The following is a 26,613-nucleotide window of genomic DNA, read 5'->3' as shown; positions in this document are numbered from 1 at the left end:
CTTCACTGTTTACTTCCTCACCTGCCACAGCTTAAAGCAGCCCTATAAGCTGCACTATGTTTTTCAATACGATGCCATTCCTTCCTCTAGGCACCAGCAGTAGTGGTATATATGTTACAGGTTTATACTTTCCTTTTCTACCCACACCGCCACCACCCAAAGCTTTAATATGTACTAAATTTCCTAAAGTTTTGGGATATAGAGGATTTATGCCCCAGAAACAGAAATATATCAGACTTAAATTTTAGAAATTATGTTCTGAAAATCCCTTCACCCACCCAGCTGCTAAATTCTCTTTCCCCAGGCTCCAGCCTCTGCTGGTGGCTTAACTGCTCTTTTCCCTTTTATTTCTTAGGTAGAACAGTTTAGCTACACTTTCAGTTTCTTATCTTAGTACAACTTATTCCCCTAGAGACTCACCTACTTCCCTCTGTACTCTAAATGACTTTGTCTACATTTCTCTACACAAAACTTTTCCTGCTTGAAAAGAACTACTAGACCAGGTGCAGTGACTCATGCTTGTAATCCCAGCACTCCGGATATTGAGGCAGGAAGATCACTTGAACTCAGGAGTTTGAGACCAGCCTGGGCAACATGGTGGTACCTCCTCTCTACAAAATATTTTAAAAATTAGCCAGGCATGTAGCACATGCCTATAGTCCCAGCTACTCGGGATGCTGAGGTGGGAGGATTGCTTGAGATGGGGAGATTCAGGCTGCCACTGCACTCCAGCCTGGGTGATAAAGCAAAACCCTGTCTCAAAAAAACAGAAAAACAAACAAACAAAGCAAAGCAAAGAAAAAATAATAGTATTTCCTGTTAAGGCATTTTAAAATTTTTTCCAATTTTGAATTTTTTTTTTTTTTTTTTTTTTTAAGTAATATACCCCAATGCCAATCAATGCAGCCTGCCAAAAGTCTTCATATACAGTAGCCCTGGGAAAGAGGAAAAATCTTTTGCAGAGAATACCCGTTCCCATTAGAAGTAATCTCAGCGTTTATCATTAATTCCACTGGAAGTAGGAAAAAACAATAAAAATAAGAGACTAAGATTTCAGATGACGTGAGATACCACTTTTGAATGCAACTCCATCCTTAAGATAAATGCCCTGGATCTTAAATACAACTTTTTCTCCTATAAGGGTGAAACTTCTTGCCAAAGATCCAGACTTCCCTTAGGGAAACTTGAAGGCACATGGGAGGAGCTTTAATTTCCCATAAGTAGGAGCTCTTCATTTCTCTGGAACTTTCCTTCTTTGCCAAGCCAAATTTAACTCCTTCTTTAAATTATAGCTCCAGGCATCATTTCCTCAGGGTAGCCTTTTCTGAATAGCCTATTCCCTAGGCCTCAGTCCCACCCCACTCAACACGGACTGGGTTGGGTTCTTTCGGAGTAAAGTCAGTCCTCCATATCCATGAGTTCTGCATCTGCAAAGTCAACCAACTATGGATCAAAAATATTTGGAAAAATAAAAGTTGCAAAAAGCAAAACTTGAATTTGCCATGTGCTAAGTACTACATTGAATCCACACAAATTAAGTGATGTGTAGGCATTGTATTAGGTAGTAATAGTAATCTGGATGTGAATAGGTTACATGCAAATACTATACCATTTTATATAAGTGACTTAACTATGCTCAGATTTTGGTGTCTGAGGGGGTACTGGAACCAAGCCCCCAAGATACCAGATGATGGCTGTATTTCCTTAGCATTCTGTACTTCTCACTGGGATAGCCTTCATCATATCTTATTATAATTATTATGACTTGAGATAGGATCTCACTGTGTTGCCCAGGCTAGTCTCGAGCTCCTGAGCTCAAGTGATCCTTACACCTCAGCATCTGAAGTAGCTGGGACTATAGGTATGTGTCACTGTACCCAGCCTACAATACATTATTGCAATTTATTTGTCTGATTCTCCCAGTATACTGAGAGCTTCTTAAGGGTCTCAACTCATCTTTGAATCCCCAATAAATAAACATGATATCAGGTTCACAGCAAGTCTTTAATAAATGCCTGAATTTATGAATAGATAATGACAGTTGAAATAAATAAATATTTACTCTAAATCTCCTATTCTGAAATGCATTCCAATATACCTTACATGATGAAGAAGCTACAGAAACTTGATGGAAGGAAGGCTAAAGAGAACTTCCAGGACAGCTTTTCCTCATTTTTTTTTATCATTTTGGTTTGCCTCCTTCATGAAAGATTTTCACAAATCATGAGTTTGAATATGGACTTACATTTCAGTTACGCATGTTTTCCCCAACCTCTATACTTTAGCTTTCAACCCCATATGTTGTTTTGAGAAATGGGCCTGTACTTAATACCCCTACCTGTAAATAATTCCAATGAAAGGATAACTTAAACTTAATATAACATCTATTTAAAAATTCTAAGTGAATATAAATAAACTTTATTACAGTTCAATTTTAAGAGGTATACAATTAAAAGGTAAATTATTTAGAGTGATTAACCATCCCACTTTTCCTGGGATTGGGAGATTTCTCAGGATGCTGGTCTTTCAGTGTGAAACCTGTGACAGTCCTGGCCAAATTGGGAATGGTGTTGGTCACTCCAACTAACATATGACATTGAGATGAGGGTTTTCTTTCTTCTTCTCGGTTAGACAAATGTTTCTTCATTAAACACATGATCATTTTCTCCAGGATTATTTGGTAATCACTGAATCACTTAATAGGTATTACAAGTTATTGCATGCAAATCACTTCAAAGAAAATAAATTACTAACACATAATATTTTTATATATACTCACTGTACTTGGATTACTTTCAATTTTCTTATGTTAAAATGCATTTAAACCACTTAATACTTTCCTGAAAATGTATTTTAAAATTATTTTTACATTTGCTAAAGTTAACAAAATGCTTATAAAATAAATTAAGTTGATTACCTAAGAAAAATGTTTCTTTTACTATAAACTAGTAATAGAAATGCTTGGCACATGTTAATCTGTGGATATGCCTGTTATCTCTGGTTAGGTATAAATGCCTTCTCTAAGTGTTGTTATGTACTAAATTGACAGGCAGGAATATGAATTCACCTTCCATTTTCTCATCAATAGAGTGAGATAAAATCATAACAGAGTAGAGAGAATTCTGTTTTATTCCATTTCTAACCCGCAGAACTAAGGATTCTTCCATTTTTCTTTTTCTATTTCATCAATTTAACCTTCATCTACTCATCCACTTGAGATAAAGAGAAAAAAAGGTAAACACATGGTAAATAACACCCGACTATTTCTCACCATGTCTAGTACCACCATCCTGGTCCAACTCACCATCATCTTGTACCTGGATTATAACTTCCACTCTTGTCTTTATTCTCAATACACTAGTAACAATGATTCTTTTAAAGTCAAATTATGTCACTCTTCTCTCCAAACTCTTCAATAACTTATGGTCCCAGTTAGAGTAAAAGCTAAAGTCATTATGAGGGCCTATGAGATCTGCCCTGTCCCTCATCTCTCTGACCTTATCTTCTACCTTGCTCATTACATGGTGTTCCCAGATTACCTCAAGCAAGCTCCTCTCCCAAGGCCTTTGCACTGGCTGTTCCTTCTGCCTAGGATGCTCTTCACTGAGAAACCGGCATGGCAGACTTTTTCAAGAGCTTTACATGTATATAAATATATGTATATATGTTTACATATATTTATATGTATTCAAGTCTTTATATGTATACAAATATATGGAAATATATTTGTATACATATATACTGTGTGCCAGGTAGTATATGTGCCAGTAGAATATATAAATATATTTACATATATTTATATACACATAAACTTGAACACACATGCGCATACACCCAAATTTTTTTGAGACAGGGTCTCACTCTGTCGGTCAGGCTGGAGTGCAGTGGTGCGATCATGGCTCACTGCAGCCTTAACCTATTACAGGCATGTGCCACCATGCCTGGCAACTTCTGTATTTTTTGTAGAGATGAGGTTTTACCTCGTTGCCCAGTCTGGTTTGTTGTTGTTGTTTGTTTGTTTTATTTTCTATTTTTTATTTTTTTAAATTGAGATAGGGTCTTGAATATTGACCAGGCTAGTCTTGAACTCCTGGCCTCAAACAATCCTCCCACCTCAACCTTCCAAAGTGCTGGGATTACAAGCATGAGCCACTGTCCCTAGCTAAATCTTTTATTAAATATCACTTTCTTAGTGAGCCCTTCTCTGATGACTCCAACTTATAATCAAATCCTATCTACACTTCCTTAACTCAGGTCGCTTCCTTTCTTCATTTTCCATCATATGAAATACTATGTATTCTATTTTTTATTTGTTTATTATCTGTCTCCAACTAGAATGTAAGCTTGGTGCCCTGTGAGGAGATTTTATCTCTCTGTCTCTCTCACTTTCTCATTTGTTTTGTTCACTGGTGCATCCTTGGTGCCTAGAATACTGCCTGGCACACAGTAGGCACTCAAACATTTATGAATGCATGAATGATTGAAGGGCAACTATGAAGTCCTGTAAGTCAGCTTTTCTTAGCTTCCTGGAAACTAAAATTCCAAAATTGAAATTTTCTTTTAAAAATAATGAAATCTGTTTAAAAAGTAAAGGAAAAGGAAAAAACCCCAAGGGAATGGTAATATATTGATTCTGAATAGTAATTTGTGTCTCAGTGTGACCAAATTGACCAGACCTGCTTAGAGACTTTGTTCTGTTAAGACAGTAGAGGAACCCGGGGCTGAGATCTCAGGACTATGGCAAGGAGAGGAAGGAGCTAAACAATATAATCTATTTCTTTCACATTTTCAGTGGAGCTGGCCTTGACTTCACAGACAATGACATTTTATTTGTTTACTTATTTTTGAGTTGTAAAAACTTGACATTTTAAGTTTTATTTTGAAAGAATTGTAAATTTATAGAAAAGTTACTAATAGACTACATATAATTTGTTTTTGCTATGAATCGTTCAAAAATAAGTTGCTAACCTGATGCTCCATTACCTCCAAATATTTTAGTTTATATTTCTTACCAACAACTACAGCCTCCTATACAACCACAATACAGTCTTCATACTTAGACCCTGGTGAAGTTTCACTAATTATCTCAATAATGTCACTTATGGCCAAAGTATTCTGACTTGGAATCACATGCTGCATTTAGATATCATGTCTCTTCAGTGTTTTTCAGTCCCGAACAGTTCCTCAATCTTTGTTCAACTTTGTGACCTTTATATTTCTAAAGATTAGAGGCCATGGGCATGTCATATTTCTGTATAATTGAATTCAGTTATAAATATTTGGCAGGAATATCACAGAAATAATGTTATATTCTTTTTATTTCATCCTATCTTGTGGTATATGATTTGATTTTCCTCCAATCTATGATATTCACTTTGATCACTATTTTTTTTAATATTTCTTACTGTCTGCCAGCCTATGTTAACATTATTAACTACAATGTTAAGGGTTTTTTTGTAATTAATAAATATTTTGTGGGAAGGGATTTTGAAACTATGTATATCCCATTTTAAACAAAATTTTGATTAATTAATTACTATTTGTCTAAAGTCTTGGTTTCCTATTTTAGTAACAGTGAATAGATTCTAACGTATTGCTATCATTATTTACTTTGATGCTCAAATTGGTTTCGATTCAACTAGTGGAACCCCTTCAAGCTGGCTTCTGTGTCCTATTGACATGTCACCATTACTCTGGCATAATAAGATTTTCCAAGATCATATTGTATTTTCCTTCCCCCAGTTCTGGAATTTGCCATTTCACTTCTCTGAGGATCTTCATTTCCTAGAGTGAAGAATGGTATTTAGAAGTCAAGATCTGGAAACTAGGTATGTTCTTTGCTATGGAATATGTGTACGGGAATACATGCATATATATATATATAGAGAGAGAGATGTATTTTTCTGAGTGTGTACACATACACACATTTATATCTTTTATTTCTACATTTAATCCGTGTATATTGAAAGCCATGCCTTCATATTATATCTCCAATTCCAATTTGAACACAAAGTTCATTGCAGTTTTCTCATTTTCTGTATTTGTATATCTCTCCTCTGAGAGAAATCTGGCTCCTATTGTCTTTAATTCATCTAGTTATTTGATGAATTCTACCACATATAACCAACCTCCCATATCTGTCATCACCTATTCCCCATGAAGATGTTCTTCTCATCTCACACAGCCTTCAATATCCTGACCCAGGTGATGCCTCTCACCTGGATGCCTTGGTCATGCCAATCAGGCTCTGACACACCAGGCCAGATCTCCCTTCTGTATCAATGCCCATCTGGCACTGGGCTGCCTCCAAGTGTGAATGCTCTCTTCACCTCACTCAGGTTCTGACTCCCCATGCCAGGCTGCTCCCCAGGATCACAGGCCTTCCTCTCTGTGCAGAAGATCGGGCACCCTATGCCAGGCCATTCCTTCTACAGGGAAATCATGCTTACCCCACCTGGGCTCTAAAACCCCATACTAGGTTGTCTTTCCAAGTCTGAACCTTCCTCATCTTACGCTAAGCTGTCTTCAGGTGTGGATGCTCTCTTCTTCTGAGATTTCCTGTTTAACAGATTTTGGATATTCATATATGTGTATATGTGTATATATGAATATATACATATATACACACATTTATACATATATATTTAACAGATCTGTAATATTTTACATATCATGTCATACTACAATATGAGTGGTGAAAATAAAGCAAATTCAAAAGTCTGGAGGAAATCCTGGACTTTTTTTTTTTTTAATAGGACCATATTCTATTTTGAAAAATCTATTCATTTGTCCAGTACATGACTCTAGACGTATTCTTCCATTCATTTGTTCCACCATCAACTATTTGTCAAGTGCTTTCCACATTCTAGGTACTCTGCTACATGCTAGAAATACTAAGATGAATAAAACATGATCTTAGGGAACAACTTCAGGAAGTAGACACACAGTAAATAAGTAAGTACAGTAAAATTTAACAGGTGATATAAACATAGTATATATAGGGTAAAATGAGGCCACAAAAGAGGAAGTAGCCATTCTGTCTGAGGGTGGTGGGACCAATATTTAATTCTCAGGTGCTTGGGCAAAGTTTCAATAGCTGAGGAAGTTTCTCTGTCAATAAGACAATAAGAGAAGGATATAGAAACAGAAGAAAGAATGAAGAAAGACACTGGTTTATTAAGGAAGAATAAACAGTTTGATATACATATATAATTTTTTTTTTCTTTAGACAGAGTATCACTTTGTTGCCCAAGCTGGAGTGCAGTGGTGCAATCTCAGCTCACTGCAACCTCCACCTCCTGGGTTCAAGCAATTCTCCTGCCTCTGCCTCCTGAGTAGCTAGGATTACAGGCGCCCGCCACCACGCCCAGCTAATTTTTATACTTTTAGCAGAGATGGGGTTTTGCCGCATTGGCCAAGCTGATCTTGAACTCCTGACCTCAAGTGATCCGCCTACCTCAGCCTTCCAAAGTGCTGGGATTACAGGTGGAACCACCCTGCCCGGCCCAGTTTGACATTAGTGGAGGGTAAAGTGCAAATGCAGAGGACAGAGGAAAGGCACAAAATGCGGCAAGAAATGAGGCTAGAAGTAGGAATGGCTGTTTCATGGACGACTTTGAAAGCCTTCCTATGGAAGGTAATAGGGAGCCACTGCAGGGCTTTAAGCAGATATTTTAAATAAATTATAGAAATGCAGTCTTATCAGTCCACACAATATATTTTATTAAAACTTAATCTCATTATTACTTTGTAGATAGTAAATAGAAATTGCAAGTCTAATATTTCCCCCCTCCCTAATGAATTGTCTTGTGCACCCTCTCCTCTTTGGACACCACTTCTAGAGAGACTGAAAGAAATTTTGTTAATACATAATGAGTATTCCTTCCAGCTATAAGAACTGGAAGGGGAAGAATATGCCAAAAGCACAGACATCAATGATGAAATGATGTCAATCTGCAACATATACAGTTACAAACTGATTTAATGGTCACTGTTAGGCTGAACTTTCTTTTGAATCAATTTATAAAATAGCTGTATATCTTAGAAAATAATTTTTAAGAAGCAGGACCCATTTTGATAGAAAAAATATTTAAATAATAAGTTAGTACCAGATGTTAGGTGTATATATATATACATATAATATATATACATATATTTTATATATATATAAAATATATATATACATATAATATATATACATATATTTTATATATATATAAAATATATATATTTGTATATATATATAAAATATATATATTTGTATATATAATATATGTATATATATTATATATATATATAATATAGCCAGTTTATTCATTAATTCATCAAATATTTATTGCATGGCCATTAGGTACCTGGCCATCTTCCAAGCACTAATTATATTTGCACATCTTGTCACCAAGGGTCTTTCTTTAGATATGGGAATGACTACGCAATGAAGAAATGAATTTCTAAATTATTTTAAGATAATATAATACATGAATAGACTGGCACATCTGCACTTTAAGGTGAGATTACTATTTAATTATCAATTCTATCTCTTCCTAGAGCTAGATCATACATTCTTCAAAAAACAAACCTGTATTGGTTTGATCACTGATATAAACCTAGTAGCACCTAGCAGTTACCGGCATGCAGTAAGCATTCAATATCCATTTCTTGGTGAGGTGGAGAGAAAAGGGAGAAAGAAAAGAATGGAGAAAAGGAATCAAATGGATTTTGAAATTCTGAGACCAAAGGGAAAGAGCCGTTTTACTGTCCTCAAAACATAGTTTGACTGTCACTACTATAGTATTTCTTCTGATTTGAAAACACCCATCAAAGGCATACAGTCCTGCCTGACATCCTGGATCTCCACTTAGAAACAGAATATAACTCAGGAGTCTGAGACACAAGATAATGAGTTCTTATAAGTATATGCCTCCTCATTCGAAAGTTCATTAAGTTTCAGGTTTTAAGATTAAAAGTATTTTTCTTATTATAAAAGTAATATAAGTACTTTAAGAAATTTTGCAAAATATAGGAAAACAGAACTGAAACTTTATCATATTTCCACTTCCTAAAGTTAACCACTGTTAACATTTTACACTTTAAATCAGTTCCAAATTTTAAAATCCCTGTGGTGCAACTTTCTATAATGCTATGAGGAACTTATAAACAACTAAAATGAACCAAAAAACACAGTAGAGTAATGCCATCCATACTTAATGAGACAAGATTCAGGGCCCTGAAAGAGTTTCAAGATTGAGCTATCATGAGGTTACGAGGTCCTTAAGGAAATATAACATATTCTAGTCATCTTTTTTATGCCCCAGCAATAGGACCCAGGAGTGAGCCTTGTACATACTATTCACTCAGTAAATGTTCCTTGAATAAATACCTAGAAAAAATATGGGAATTAGCATTGTTTTCTTTTCCGGACTCTTCCTTCTATGATCGTGAACCTGCTCACTCCCCAGCTCCTCCCCAATGACCCCATCCTTTATCATTCCTTGCGCTGAACATTAGTTCCAGCAGTAATAAAGAGCTTGCTGTAGCCCCAAAGTGTTGTTTTAGGCATTCAAAACTTTAACCACATCATTTGCCACCTTCATCACTAAGCTAAGTTCTAATTCCTTACAATTCAGCTCAGAAGCCATGTCTCCCCTGACATTTATCACATATCTTAGTCCATTTTCTTTTGCTACAATATCTGAGACTAGGCAATTTATGGACAAAATAAATGTATTTCTGCTGGGTGAGAGCATTTGAAAATATTTTTTAAAAGTTATTTCTGTAAGAAATAACTGTAAGTTCTGGAGGCTGGAAGGTCTGAGAGCATGGCACTAGCATTTGGTGAAGGTCTTACTGTGTCATAACATGATGCATGATATCACATGATGATAGGGCAAGAGTGGGCATGTCAGCTCAGGTCTCTTCCTCTTCTCATAAAGCCTCTAGTCTCACCATGGGGGCCTCACCATGATGACCTTATCTAATCCTATTACCTCCCAAAGGCCCCTCTTCCAAATACCATCAACATATACACATGGGGATTAAGTTTCCAACACATGAACTTTTCGGGGACACATTCAAACCATTGTGTCACATATTCTCAGGCTGAGCTAAGTGCTATAATTCTGGGTTCCTGGAGTACCTGCAAATATCTAACAATGCAATTGCCATATTGCATGGAAATTAGCCACTTACAGTTGTTTACTCACAGGCTAAGATCTTTGAGGCTTATATTATATACAACTTTATTACACAATATATACATATTAACAAAAATAAAGAGAGAAAAAATATATAATTATGTGTGTATACACACACACACACACACACACACACACACATATATACGTGTAATTTTATAGCAATAGGGTCTCACTATATTGCCAGGGCAGGTCTCCAACTCCTGGCCTCAAGCAATCCTCCTGCCTTATCCTCCCAAAATGCTGGGATTACAGGTGTGTGCCACCATGCCCAGCCTGGGCTTCTATATATTCACAAATACTGACATGGGCTCAATAAATATTTATTGAATAAATGAGAAAACAAAACAATGAATCATCTTATTTCTTTCCTTTTTTGTTTTAGTTTTTATCTCTTTAATTTATTTCTGCTTTTTAGGTCAAGCTGATCACTCACAGTTTTACTTACCTTAAAAAAAAGTACAAAAACCCCTCTTGCCCATCAAACAGAAATCAGAAATTTAAAATGTCAAAAATGGCAAAAACTGTTACCTTTACTCATCTAGCCAAAAAGCAATCCCTTCCTAATTTATTATCATTAATTTTCAATAAACAGCATCATTACCAATTTCTCTCAATGTCCTTTGCAACAGAGTCACCTTGTAATCATTACTCTATCACAACCACATGTATTATTTAAGTATCTATTCTTTCTCTCTGAAAAGATATAAAGGAGGTCCTGCCGACTTTCTCTATTGACGTCATCAGGTCTGTCTCTTTCTATTTCTAGAGCCTCTGACTTTAATCTCTTCCAATTTAGTTTGATCTAGTTGCATCAAAGTAACAATTCAGTATAGTCAAAATTAAGTTGCATACAAGGAATTCCGATTTCCTATGATATGGGATTCAAATTAAATAGAATTACAATTTTTATCCTGGCTTCTAAGGCTAAAATCACACCCATCTCTACCAGAATTCTCTACCATATTTCCTCTATCTAAGAAAATCTATTTCCTTGTGCTTCCAGCTATGTATTTCCCACTGAAGTCAAGAAAATATTCTTGCTGTATACCACAGTAAATTTGCAAATTCCTTCATTGGTGTTTTTGTACATGCTTTAGATCTTTTCTCATTCTCTTTGTGCCCTAATTTGTCTTTCAAACCCCTGCTTATATCTCTCTTCCTTTAAGTTTTCTTAACTACTTTCAGGTCATATTAACTGCTCTGTTGCTACACAATCCAACATTTGGATTTTACTGAAATAACAATATTCTTATTTGTATGTGGCACTGTAAGTGTTCTAAAAGATCTTTATGTATATACTTTTAGATCACTGACAACAGGAGTATTGTTCTCCCCTACTGGGCTTAATCTAGCAGTACTTTGATACAAGATGATTTCTTAATAGATGCTGTGGATTTATTGTCTTACATCTAAGGATGTTCAATAAATGGCCGGGCACGGCGGCTCACGCCTGTAATCTCAACACTTTGGGAGGCTGAGACAGGCTGATCACCTGAGGTCAGGAGTTCAAGACCAGCCTGGCCAACAGGATAAAACCCCGTCTCTACTAAAAATACAAAAAATTAGCCAGGCGTGGTGGCACACACCTGCAGTCCCAGCTACTCAGATGGCTGAGGCAGGAGAATCACTAGAGCCCGGGAGGTGGAGGTTGCAGTGAGCCGAGATTGCACCGCTGCACTCTAGACTGGGCAACAGAGTGAGACTCCATCTAAAAAAAAAAAAGTTAAAAATAATAAATAATGCCCTGAATAAAATTAAATTGAATTGGGTGCTCATCTTCAATAAACTACTTATAAATAATAGTAAAATACAGGAAACAGTACATTTACATTAAGGTTAGTGTTTAAATCAGTAATACTTCCCATAATCCTATCAAGTTTCTAATATTTGCATAGAGCTTTATCATAGTGTTCTAATGCTACTTCTACTTTTCACCCCCCTATACCTATACACACATACATACATGCACTGTTAAATGTCCAAGAAAAAGTAGTTTGCTTTAGGAAGAAAACCCAAAGCAAATTGAAAGGTATACTAGTGAATACCAAATTTCACATAAGTCCCGTTGCCCATATTTATTTATGTATTGGTATGTTGCCACTGTATTATAAGAGCTTTATTTATGGCCCCCCTATGTCAAAGGATATATAATACCTTAGATAATTTCTATTATGTAGCTTGCAAAACGTATTTACCTGGACAATTTAGCAAGAAGAAAGAAAAAAAGAAAATGCGATAGTAAATGCTTCTGCCTATTCTATATTGTCACTAAGTTAACAAAAAAAATTATCTTTCTTGGAATGTTATGTAAAAATAAATTTTGTGAAGTGCCATTTTGAATGAAAACTTTGTATATTATATTCACTTTTATATTATTTACTTAAAGGAACAAACGAAAAATTTTAAACCTGTTAAAATAGTGAATAGATAACACAAACTAGGCTAATATTTTAAACAATAACTTACAGGATCAGCAGGTCCACAAAATTCTCGAAATGTCTTTGTAGCATTATTCTGTTGAATCTCCATTGCTACACAAGGGCCAGAATACATTTCTGTCACCATGTCCTGTGATATGTAATATAAAAGAATGAAAAGAATTTAACAATTTTTAACCCTCCTCTTTTAATTGTGTCACTGTTCCACTAATGTCCTTAAAGTCATCTGTGACTTCTTCCCCACTTATATCCCACACATCAAGCAGTTGTCCATTTTTCCTTGAAGAATATTTTTTAGATATGCTCTCTCTTCTCCATTTCTATCACATTTTAATGTAATGCTTTATCATCCAACACTTTCATTATTTGGAATGATCTTCTAGTATATCTTCCTTGCAAAGGCCTTCTTGAGATACAATGTTGTTGAAGTCACATTACTAAATATATATATATAAATTTCAAAGGTTTCATCCCAAAAAAACTTTTAAAAATCATAATGCATTCTAGCAACAAGAAATAATAGGACCAGATTTACGCTCCCATATTAAACATCTAGAAACTAGACAAAATATACGAAACAATAGTTTTCATACACTGGGTGATGGGCAGCACAGGTCTATGACCCCTGAAAGTATGGAAACAGATGAGGTGAGCTGTAGAATTGCTCTGTCTTACTGTCTAGAGGCAGTTTCCAGACTGGTAGACCAGGTAGAGGAAACACAACACAGCCCAACGTTCTATGAGTTGAAAAGACAAAGATTGGACTTCGGGGAGGCCCATGCAGCCTTATTTTCAGGGAAGAATACTGGAGAGATGAGGGGAGTATGCAGAAAATAAGCTACAGGATCTGCAGAGGAGCTCCCATGAGTCTTTGGCTACTAATCTGTCACATGTGTAGAGGAAACTACTTGAGGTTTGGGAAAGAATTGCCAGAAAGTAGACCAAACAACTCAGAGACAGCACAAGGCTGAGAAGAGTTTATGTTTCTACCAGCCAAAGTGAAAGGCCTTTTTATATGATACATGGAGCATCAGGGAGAGTCCTCAGAAGGGTACTGCACCATAGTAGTTGGCCTAAATTAGCCCTAGATTACAAGATGCTCTATACCCATCCTACAAAGACTAAAAGCAAGACTCAAAAGTTTCAAATTGATTCCAAGTGATTTAACTAGGTGCCAGACCAAAATTGAGCACTCTTTACAAATCTACCATGTAACAATGTAAATTTTACAATATACAGTATCCAATAAAAAAATTACCAGGCAGGCAAATATGTAGGAAAATACTAACCATTACCAGAAGAAAACTCAATAAATAGACCCAGCAATTAAATAAATGACATAAAAAGGATATTAAAACAGCTATTATAAGCTCCACATTCTCAAATTATACAAGGAAATATAAACTTGATGAGGAGAAAATAAAAAAAAATATTTAAAAGATCCAAATAGAACGTCTAGAGATATAATCTAAGACATCTAAATTTAAAAATACACTGAATGGGGTGAACAGGATAAGACATTGCAGAAGAGCAATAAATTTGAAGACATTCAATAGAAACTATTCAAAAATAAGCATGGAGAGAAAGAAAAATGAAGAAGAAGAAAAAAGCCCTGCTGTGCAACCATGTCAAGCTATTATATGTGTAATTAGAATCTCAGAAGAGAAGAAAAGGTGATAAACATAAAATATATTTTTTAAAATAAGTGCTAAAAACTTTCCAAATTTGCTGAAACCCATAAACCTATAGATCCAACAGAACCCAAGGATAATAAATGTTAAGAGAAGTACACTAGGATGCATAATAATAAAATTAGCTAAAAACAAAAACAAAAAGCTTTATAAGCAGCCAGGGGGTTGGGGGGGTGGGGGGAAGAACATTATATAACAGTGGGAAAAAGATAAGGATGACAACAACGATGACCAAAAAATGTAAATCTGTATTTTATACCCAGGTGAGAAAATATTTTTCAAAAATGAAGAAAAAAGGAAGATGTTTTAAGACGAAAAAGACCTGATACAATTCACCATCAGAATCATCATATCATAAGAAATATTAAAGGAAGTTCTTTAGGCAGAAGGAAAAAAATACCAGACAAAAATATAAATCTATACAAAGCAACAGTAAACATGTCGAGTATAAACATAAAATGCATTTTTATTTTTTAGTTGGTTTCTTTTTCTTTTTTTTCCTTTTTCCTTTCTGTTGTTTTCTTTTCTTTTTTTTTTTTTTTTTTTTTTGAGACAGAGTTTTGCTGTTGCCTAGCTGGAGCACAGTGGCATGATCTTGGCTCACTGCAACCTCAGCCTCCAGGGTTCAAGCTATTTTCATGCCTCAGCCTCCTGAGTAGCTGGGACTACAGGCGCCCACCACCACATCTAGCTAATTTTGGTATTTTTAGTTGCTTTCAAACATAATTGTTCAAAGCAAATGCAGTGTATTGTTGGGTTTATAGCATATATAGATGTAAAATGTATGAGAACAACAGCACACAGAATAATAGGGGAAAAATATAAGTATAGTGTTTTAAGATTCTTAGCTCTCCATATAAAGCAGTATAATGAAAAACATGATCCAAGAAAAATGCCTTTCACAGTGTCTAGAACACTCAAAAAATATTTTTTTCACCCTCTTGAATAGGAAAGAATACTTTAGGCAGAAGTGAAAATGGATATAAAGACTTTGAGGCAGAAGTACAGTAGGGATATAAGAAGATCAGCTTAGAGGCTAGGAGCTGAGTGAGACTATGGGAAAGTAGTAAGAGATGATGAGGCCAGACCATGTAGGGTCATGTAAACCATTTTCATGACTTTGGAGGATTTATGAGACACAACATCAAAGTAAAATAATTTATTACAGAATATATTTGAATATTGATCCAAAAGCAGTCATCTTAGCTAATATAAACTACAGAAGCTAAAAGAGGAGGAAAAGGACTTCATAATTTATACGGTACTCATAACTCTACTCATTAGAGTTCCTGAGTGTATCCCCCAAAGCCATTTTGCTATTTCACAAAAGTCATATGTAATTGATTTTTTATGGATAATTATATTGAGTCTGATTTTCTGCCTCATGATATTGAAGTACTGCCTACACATAAATGTCAAAGCCAAATTTTCAGAAGGAGCAGAAGGCATGAACAAGTTTTCCAAAAACAGAAGAATAAATTTTGTCTGCTCTTCTCCCTCCCTTCCTTGTTTCCTTCCTTTCCCTCTCCCTCCTTTCTTTCCTTTGTTTCTTTCTTTCTTCTTTTTCTCTCTCCCTCCTTCCTTTTTTCTTTCTTTGTCTCTCTCTCTCACTCATTCTCTTTCAGTGTTGATTACAGATACCACTGAAAATAGACACACAAGGCTGTCAAAATGTATAAAATGGAAAGGAAAAAAAATGTTAAACAAAAAACTTCATCAAAAGCATAACATGTTCCTTCAGAAATTGACTCAGAATTTTTAAGTCACCCTAGTTTTTAATTAAGTCACAAATTTTTTAAACAAAAAAAGAACCTTTCTGTTTCCTTTACAGCCTTTTGACTGCTGTCCTTAGGTAGCTATGTGTAGGATCATTTGATTTCATGTCTGTCTCTCCAGAGCATAAGCTCCATAAATGCAGGCAGTATGTTTTTTGTTCATCACTGATTATTTGGCTTATAGAAGATATTCAATACATATAATAAGTGTGGATCATAGTAACAGCATGAGATAGGAATTATCACCTTTTTATGACTGTACATGTTGAAGCAGAAAATATAGGTGTAAATGATCAACATGGAATCTACTACCAAAGAATTATATCAGACTAAATAATAATAAAAACAACAATAATAGCAGGTAATATTTACTGAGTACTTTTAATATGTGAGACAGTTTTACATAATTTATTTCATTTAATTCTCACAACAATCTCATAAGGTAGGTAACAGCATTATTCCCATTTTATAAATGGGTTAATCAAGGTTTAAAGAAAGTAAATAAATTGTCGATGGTCATATAACTAGAAGATTTAAGATCTGAACCTATTGTATCTGACTCTACAGAGGGGGAAGAAAAAAGAAGAGAATTGAGTTTAGGAAGCTGCAGGCTGGTTGCAATGAATTTTGGGAGATATGAAAGGTATATAGTTTGAAGAATGTAATGTGGAAGAAATTGACTGGTTAACATCAGGTTACCTCAGGTTACTTTTTGTTGTATGGATGAAAGGCAGAGAAAACTTCATTATTATACCAAACAAAATTAGCCTGTTTGGGAAATTTGGCTCGCTCTCTCCTGATTTCTCAGAAGGTCAGATAACAACCTAGGTTGTTGACACAGAACTTTAGTATGAATGACTCTGTATTGATTTTCAGTCTGGCCATTTGGGACCTAGTACGGGAGCTTAGTCCAAAACACTGCATCCTATACTTTTTATTTAACAGTACAAATGTTTTACATTTACTTTTATACTTACATGATATTCGGTCACTACTCCTTTATAAACTTCATAGAATTCTTCAACATTAACCCGATCCATATTGAACTATATTAAAAAATAAAACAAAACAAAACCATAAACCAACAAACAAAAGGAAAATAAATAAGCCACACTTAGCACTTAACACTTGTAATCTCTTCTTTACTCTAAAACATAAACTTTACATAGATTACTCTTTGAAGAAAAAGTGTTATTAAAGATCAGCTCATCAAGAATAATAATGGATAACAGCATCATTCTAGGTTCTGTACATGCATCATCTCATTTAGCCCTCACAACCACCTTACTGCATAGGTAGTATTAATAGCTCCAACTTACAGATGAGACTACTAAGACTCAGAGGAGTCATACCACCTCCTCAAACTGGCATCCTATCTCAAGCAGTCTGACCCCATTGATCATACTTTTACCTACTACACTATACCTCTCTCTGAATAAAACCTCATTCTTGATACAAAAGAAGATTTATATGCAATATTAATTATACTATTGATAGATTAGTGGCACAAGAAAGAAATATTACTAAAGAAAAGTAGTTCAGACTTTTAGAGGAGACGGAAAACAAGCTTTCGGAAAAACCCCTAGTTAGCCTGGTTTGTGATAAAGCACTTATACAAGTCATGTGGACTTCCTGCTACTCTTCAAAAAGAACTGTGAGTAAAAGTATGCTTACAAAGTAAGTCTAGAAGGAATTATTCTTATCAAGGCTGAATTTAAATTTAGTTAGGAATAAAATTTCATTAAATTCTAAGGTTCTCAAAAACTAAGACCTTATTTTTTTTAAAAATAGCCTCAGAATTCCCAATTTTATTTTCCCTCCATTTTGCTTGTTTATTATTGCCAGGATTGAAGACCCACTGAGAAATTTCTGCCAATAAGGACAATCATTTAAGTTAGGAAGATTTATTTTTATGGGCAACATTACTACTATAGGGAGGAAATTCTGTTGGATTTCAGTGTTTTATCCAACATTCACATATGTTTTGTTAAATGCAACAAAATACTAACACAAGATACCATTTATTAAATACTTAGAATTTGAGCCAGAAATGATTATTTTATTTAATCTGCTGAGTAACCCATTTAGGCAAATAATAATGCTTTCATTGCCTAGATGAGAAAACTGAGAATAAGAATGCTTGACATTTGGCCAAGGCCACATGCCTAGAAAGCAGCTGACCCAAGATTCAGAAATAGATCTTTCTGACTCCAAAAGTCCATGATTGTGCTTGCTACTACACTACCATGCCTTCCCTATAGGCTCAATTAATCATTTTTAAAATTATTTTTTTCATTGAGTACAAACTATACCCAATCACCAATCACTATGCTAAGCTGCAGATCTAGAATTAGGTCAGTGTTTAAAACTAACATTTCTATATTTTTTAAAATAGGCTTACATGTCATCCTACAATCTTGTTAATATATCACCAAGCTAATACTTTTAGAAAGTTTTGGCTGACAATTACTTTATAATTCTAGATAAGATTCTTCCAATATCAACTTTCTCATTAGTCTTTAAGTTTTTCTCAATGACTTTGTAAACTATTTCCCCTTTTTTTTTTTTTGGCTTATTGGCACAAAATAGAACTCCAGTTTGTGTCCTGGTCCTTGATTTTGGGTAATCTTAAGACTTCGTAGAAAGCTGTTTCTTTTCAGAAAAAGAAAATACAAATAATACCGGTAAGAAAATTCTCAGCTTCAAAATGGCTATTTTGGTATTTCACTATCAAAAAAGCATAAACTTGCTGGGCTTCAAGCAATTTTGGTAAAAACCAAATTGTTTATCTGATTTATATAATAATCTGTTGCCCAATTTCTAGTCGAATGTACTGATGAGTACAGCACAAAGGTATGACCTCTACCAAAGTGGGTGTTGTTTCTCACTGAAAGGTTTCCTAGGAATGTATGAGCAACGCAACTTTGAACAAGCGTGGGCTCTGAAGGTGCAGCGGTACAAGTGCCAACAGAGTTGCTAGAATACACTAACTCCAAAGACGGTCTTGAGAGAAAGTCCAAAAACCAGCAAAAGGCACTGGTTAGGGAACAAAAATCTGAACTGATTCTCTTCTTTCATTATCTGTTTAGTTAAGACTCCAGAAGACAGAAAACTCATCATAATTTCTACTTTTTGTTTATAAGAACAAAATACAGTTTTTGGTCCTTATTTATTTTGCAACTAAAGTTTTCAGAATCATATAAACTTACCTTATAAGCTTAAATTAGGTGTATCATTGAATATTACTTCTCTCAGTAAAATATTATACGGGAAAAATCATTTCAAAAACCATTTTTTGACTATAGGAAGGTTACTGAGTTCAGTAAGTATGTCTTTTATTTTTAATGTGGTTCACGAGTACACAGGGAACATTCAATGTAAAGCATTTTATAACTATTTTTGAAAAAAAATCCTCACAAATATTATGGTTCATTGTAAACTACCTACCATCTGCATAGCTGAGATTTCAAAACCTGCATCTCGGATAGCCATCAGGATCTTTCCCAACAGTCCTGAAAATGAAGGACAATGAGTGCAAAAATACAAAATTTTAAGACATTTTAGTTTCTTAGAAATGCAAATTTTTTACAGCAAAGTACTTTTTGTTTATACTCTATATTAAAAAAACACATATTTTGCAAGAGAAACTAAATTAAATCCCTAATACTGAGCATTAAATCTAATCATTTGATTTCCTTAGTAAGTGCTTCAAGAATATCAACAATGGTTCTGAGGATTATGCAAAAAACTTTTAAGATAATATTTTGCCTTTAAAGCCCCTGAAGTCTAGTGATATAGAGAACATAAAAATCAAACAATTATAAATGGCATTATTTAATACAAAGAAATGAAATGCCAAAGTACCAGATACCGAAGGAATTCAAACAAGAGTTCAAAGAAGGAGAAAAATCAAATTGTAACTGAAGAGATAGGAAGAAGCTTCAAGGGGAAATGAAAAGCATGAATGGTCCTTAAAGGCTGTGGACAGACAGGCTTATACAGGGACAGGAGAAAAGGCACACATCTGGGAAAGTGTGAGCATATTTAAAAGACAGTAAGACGACAGAAAAGAAAAACAAATTAAAAAGGAAAAGAGATTCAATTCAAATCGATAAAGGCCTTGGATACCAACATGAGGAATACAGTCTTTATCCTACAGATGAGTGATTTTTATATTGGAGTCTATAGTCTCTGGGGAAATGGGGCTGACTTTGAGATTCCATTTGTTTCCTATAAAAGTCTAAGTTTCTTTTTTTCAAGTCAACTAAAACTCTGTCTTTTACACATACATGCACAAAGGCACATACACACACACACACACACACACACACACACACACCCCCATATTCTGGATCATCTGGATCTTACCAAGTGACCCTAAATCACCATGTACTATTAGTGTCTGAATGTGCATTTGTATTTACTATCTTACTATAGCCAAGTAGTGCTATTTTAATTGTAGCAGGCTGAGGGGTGAGAAAAAGCTAGAGGTGGATCTGTTTCTCAAATGATACATCTGTACCAAATGAAGGCCAAATGATATCATAGCATGCTGTAGAAACAAAGGTTTCTCAGAAGCTCGAAGACAGAAAAGTGGTGGATTAATTGAGTCATCACAGTAGAACAGGCTCATGCCTAACTCAAAGTCTGTACTATATTCACGCTAAGCTTGTTTTTATGGCAAATAACATCCTCTGTCACATTAATGCTATTAAGTTAAATTTTGTTTTATATTTTCCTTGCTATGAATTTGCAAATTATTTTAGCTATGCAGTTGTATGTGCAAAAGTTTGTATTTAGTTTTATATTTGGACATATTTAAGTTGTATTACTAAAAATTAAAATAATTTATGTCAACACTGAGAGTCCATGAGAATAGTTTTCCTTCAAAAAGAAACACTGCCAAAAGAAATGAGGAGTCACTAAAAATGTTGAGTGAGAAAATACAAAATAAAAGTAGTATTTTAGGAAGGTCACTAATGCAATAGTGATGAGCAAGCTGGTCTGAAGAAAAGAATAAGTAGTGGAAAGCATAGCAAAAGCTTTTGAAATCATTTAGAATGCTGGCTGGAAAAAAATTGGCCATGATATATTTAAATATTTTATCTCTTATTTTGAACTTCAAAGCGTGGATGGCAGCAGTAGAGAAAGGAGGTAATGAATATAAGATATTTTCAAATAAGAAGCAATAGGATTAAACTGGATACAGAGTATGAAGATGAAAGAAGGATAAAAGACGATTTCAAGATTTTGAATCCACGTGAACGGAAGAATGACAGTACTTTTAAGAAGAAAACAAATAATGATGAAACCAAATTAATAAGGGGAAAGACACTGAATTATTTTGGACATAGAAACCCAAAACATACTATATAGCATTTATAGAGCAGGAAACTGATCAGATCTTGAGGATGCGGCATATCCAATGGCTGAATGAGTAAAATAAACTCCCTACACAAAATTAGTGATATGGGATTGCATACCAACAGATAGAGTTATAAAGACAGAATAAGAGGTACAGAGAGGTTAGAACTGAAATGATGCCAAGAGGCATTTGGAGACAGTACTTTATACAAAGAGCTGGAGAAGAATACATATTCAAGGCAAAAGGAACATTAAGCAAAGGTAAAGAGATGTAAAACACCATAGTTCCAGAATAAAAGTATCTTCATCTTACTGAATAATAGAGTGGAAAGGAAATGAGACAGAAGAGAAGGGAGCAGAGGTGGCAGAAGCCATGATAGAAGGACTTATGGACCATATACAGAGGTTTGGATTTTATCCTGTAGGCCAGAAGTTCTCAAACATTTTGGTCACATAGACCCTTTAGCTCTTAGATAGTACTGAAGACCTTTATATAGGTTATCTCTATCAATATTTATTATAATATAAGTTAAAGTGTGTTTATTCTCCTTTACTTGACAAGTGGTAGTTTCTTAGCCTTTATATAGGTTATCTCTATCCATATTTTAATATGAATTAAAACAAAATTTTAAAATATTTAAATATAACAAAAATCCTTTAAATGTTAACATAAGTAACATTTTGTGAGGAAAAAAAATGATAGTTTTTTTTTACTTTGATCTAAGCCAAAAGGCCAGGAAGAGATTATAGTATTTTTTTTAATTAGTGAGACGAGAGATATTATTTTACATTTTTTAAAAATCTCTTTAATGTCTCATTTAATAAAAGGCAGCTGGACTCTCACACTTCAGCTTTCAATCTGTTGCCATATGTTGTTTCGGTTGGAGTATGTTTAGTTGAAAAATAGTGGAATATTTTAATAATCTTTTACAATAACTGTGTATATTCTCCTTTACTTGATAAGTGGTAGTTTCTTAAAAGTTTGTTGCAATGTATAATCTAAAACTTTTATCAATAAACTTTTTTTTACCCTGTTACATTAAAATCCACTGGTCTATCTTGTATGTACTTCGAATGAAACTATATGACTCAGACATGATTTTTAACATCACACATTAATCATTTGGCAAATACCAGCTCACTGAGTTATGCAGATTTTCCAAATGCTGATTCATTTCATTATACATCAAAAATCAATTAAAAATTTGTTAATATCATCACCAATTTCATCAGAATAGTCTTTCTATTCTGTTATACAATGTATTGGGAAGTTGTCAAACTGAAAGTGGTGAATACAGTTTTCCAAGGTTCTAAGTTTAGTTTTCCTTTGTAGTTTATCTTCACTTGGATTTTATCTTTGGCAAAGGCTATTGTCAGTTGTTTTCTTTGATATGATAGGCTTACTTAATTTGAAAGACAATGCCTGCCAAATATCCAAGTCTGAATAAGCACAATTTGTCTGTCAGTCATTCTTTCAAGTAAAAATGGTATTCCATAAAAGAAAAAGCATCTAATTGAGCTGACACTGCAAACAATTGTGAATAGGATTACTCACAAATGCTTTTCCTTAAAACCATTATAGGGAGCTTTATGTGTACTTCACATTACTTTACACAGAGTATTAAAAAGACCTATATTTGAGGATCAAAAAGTAACAAAATTATTTTTACTGCATCTAAGATATTCTTAACTAAGTATGGCTTTTTTTTCCCCCTGCAGATGCATGATGGTTAAAAATACAGTAACTACTAGCACAGTTTGATGCCACTGCCTTGATTCATTCTAAGGCAGTGGCAGTTTTACTCACCATTGCTTTTGTACCATCAGTGCAAATGACAACACATTAAAAAAGGCAATTAAGTATGAAATCAGCTTTGGTCTTGCAGATCTATAAAAGGGTCTCATTAATGATAATAAAAAAATACATGATTACATATTAACCCTAATCTAAATATGAAATTTAATCTAATCTAAATATTAAACACTATGCTTTGATCAATATGAAATTTATAATCTATATCTATTACAAATTCTAAGAATAAATAGGACAAGTTCACACGATATATAGGAAGATGCTCACCACAGAATTATTAGTAATAAAAAAATTTTAAGTTCTAAATAATAAAAAACAGGAAAAAGTTAGATAAAGATGAATAAGTTCCTACAACTAACTTTTTACTCAGACTTTAAAAATCACATTTTCAAATATTATTTAATTGCATAGAAAAAAACTCAAAGTACAATGTTAGTGCAATTCAAAATTGTATACATAGGATAATTCCCAATTCACTTTATAAAACTAGTATTATCCTGATATTGAAATCATATGAAGACAGTACAAAAAACAAAACTACACTCCAATAGCCCTTATAAATATAAATATAAAAATTCTTTTTTAATAATTTTAAAACAATAATTTATTTACTTAATTTGAGAAAGGGTCTTACTATGTTGACCAGACTGGTCTTGAACTCCTAGGCTCAAACAATATTCCTGCCTCAGCCTCCTAAATATCTGGGATTACAGGCACATACCACTGTATCTGGCTAAACATAAAAATTATTTCCAAATATTAAAATTTTAGAAATTTTATAATTTCCAATAAATTTTAAATTTTATAAATTTAGCAACATATACAAAGAATTATACACCATGACCAAGAGAGGTTAATTTCAGGTATGCAAGCCTGGTACATTATTCAAACTATCAACCAATATATTAACAGGCTAAGGAAGAAAAATCACATGAACACATCAATATATGTTGATCTATCTATAGATACATATCTGCATATTTTGATACAGAAAAAAACATTTGAAAAAATACAACACTCATAAATAAACAAAACTGTAAGAAAAAAATAGGAATAGAGGGTAACTTCCCCATCTTCATAAACAGCATCTACAGAAACCTACAACTAACATAATAGTGAAAGACTGAATGCTTTCTATGCAAGACAGTAAACAAGGCAAGAACGTCCATTCTCATTGCTCTGATTCAATATGATGCTGGAAAATTCAAGTCAGTGCAACCAGACAAGAAAAGGAGATAAAAAGTATACAGACAAGAAAGGCAGAAATATAACTGTCTCTATTTGCATATGACATGGCTGTCTATATAGAAAATCCCAAATAGCCTAAAAAAAAATCTAGAACTAATTATTTCAGCAAGGTTGAAAGATACCAGGTAAACATACTAGATCAGTTGTATTTCTACACACTGGCAATAAATACTTGAACACTGAAACTAAAAATATAATAGCATTTATAATCACTCAAAAAGAAAATAAAATTGGGTGTGAATCTAACCAAAAATGTATAGAACTTGTGTATGAAAACTACAAAATGCTGGATGAAAGAGCTAAATAAATGAAGAGCATACAGTGTTCAGGGAATACTTAACACAATAAAGATGTCAATTCTCCCTAAATTGACAAATAAGTTTAACAAAATTGTTATCAAAATACCAGCAAGTTTTTTTTGTAGCAATAGATAAGATTATTCTAAAATTATATGGTAAGATAAAGGAACTAGCATAACTAAAACAATTTCAAAAAAGAAAAATGTGAGGTAATCAGTCTACTCAATTTCATGGTTTATTATTAACCACAATAACCAAAAGATGGTGTAGTATTGTCAGTGATAGAGATCAATGGAACAGAACAAAAAAAACCCAAAATAGAACCACACAAATATGTCCAACTGATTTTTTACAAAAGTGCAAAAGCAATTCAAATTAGAGAGACAACTTTTCAACAAACTCAGTAAAGTTAGGAAATAAAGTCTCCAAGAAAAAAGAGTTACTTCCCAGAAGGAAGTCTACACAATGAAAGGATAACACAAATTTGGGGAAACAGCTAGTTTTTTCTCATCTATACATTGTGAAAGCTAGTCACATATTACACATAATCCTCACAACGCTGCTATGGACTGAATATTTGTGACCCTCTGAAATTAAGACCCTAACTCCCAATGTGATAAAGGTAGGGCCTTTGTGGGGAAGAGGTGATTAGATAGCAAGAACAAAACCCATGTGAATGGGATTAGTGCCCTTATAAAAGAAGCTCCAGAGAGTTCTCTTGCCTCTTTTACCATGTAAAGACACAGTGAGAAGGTGTCATCTATGAAGAAAACCATGGGCCCTGACCTGAAACTGAAACTGCGGGACCTGATCTTGGACTTCTCACTATGGAGAACTGTGGGAACTACATGTTTGTTGTTTAAGACATCCAGTCGATGGTATTTATATTATAGCAGCTCAGATGAACTAAGATAATGCCTATGAGGAAAGTACTATTATAATCTTCATTTTACAGACGTTGAGTATCTATACTCAAGGATTAAACAATATGCCTTAATAGCTAGTAAGTGATAGAACTGAATTTTAAACCCAGTTTTGCTTGCCCCAGAGCCTTATATTATAATAAAATAAATAATCAAAATATTTAGTTGGCATATATATGTATCTCAATTAAATAAATAATTTATGTATACACAAAAATATACATATGTGTATATATGTATATATACAGCTATGAAACATCTTTTTGATCTTCTAAATATATACTACAAAATCTTTAACAGAGATGGATATACAATGTATATCTAGTAAATTCTGAATTGTTCAGAGGATCATCACTTAATTTAACTTACTGATTATTCAGACTAAGATTTCTTTCCTTCTTACCATTCTGATGCTTATCAATTTGGCAGAAAAAGGAGGAAAAAAAAAGATCACTTTATTGTTTATTAATAGAAAACTATTAATTCTATTGTCTATTAATAGAAAACTGCTTAATAGAGAGAACATCATTAAAAATTAAGTTGTTGGCTGGGTGCGGAGGCTCACGCCTGTAATCCCAGCACTTTGGGAGGCCAAGGCGGGAGCATGATAAGATCAGGAGATCGAGACCATCCTGGCTAACACGGTGAAACCTCATCTCTACTAAACAAAATACAAAAAATTAGCTGGGCATGGTGGCGGGCGCCGGTAGTCCCAGCTACTTGGGAGGCTGAGGAAGGAGGATGGCATGAATCTGGGAGGCGGAGCTTTCAGTGAGCCGAGATTGCGCCACTGCACTCCAGCCTGGACCACAGACCGAGACTCCACCTCAAAAAAAAAAAAAAAAAAGTTTAAGTTGTTAAAAGTA

At 34.1% G+C, this 26,613-nt stretch overlaps 1 protein-coding gene across 6 annotated transcripts in view; it reads right to left on the bottom strand.

The window, feature by feature from the left end:
* The window catches only part of NME7 (NME/NM23 family member 7), a 231,786-nt gene that overhangs the window by 92,547 nt on the left and 112,626 nt on the right, over positions 1 to 26,613 (bottom strand). For all 6 annotated transcript variants that reach the window (XM_054525728.2, XM_024238742.3, XM_054525737.2 and 3 more), the window contains 3 exons: positions 19,548 to 19,612; positions 17,078 to 17,146; positions 12,663 to 12,764 (listed from right to left, as the gene is read on the bottom strand). In XM_054525728.2, coding sequence (XP_054381703.1) covers positions 12,663 to 12,764; positions 17,078 to 17,146; positions 19,548 to 19,612 — 236 coding nt within the window. The remainder of the gene's footprint in view (positions 1 to 12,662; positions 12,765 to 17,077; positions 17,147 to 19,547; positions 19,613 to 26,613) is intronic.

The sequence above is a fragment of the Pongo abelii genome, chromosome 1, assembly GCF_028885655.2.
Source record: "Pongo abelii isolate AG06213 chromosome 1, NHGRI_mPonAbe1-v2.0_pri, whole genome shotgun sequence".
NCBI lineage: Eukaryota > Metazoa > Chordata > Mammalia > Primates > Hominidae > Pongo > Pongo abelii.
This window is presented reverse-complemented; position numbering and strand designations above follow the sequence as displayed.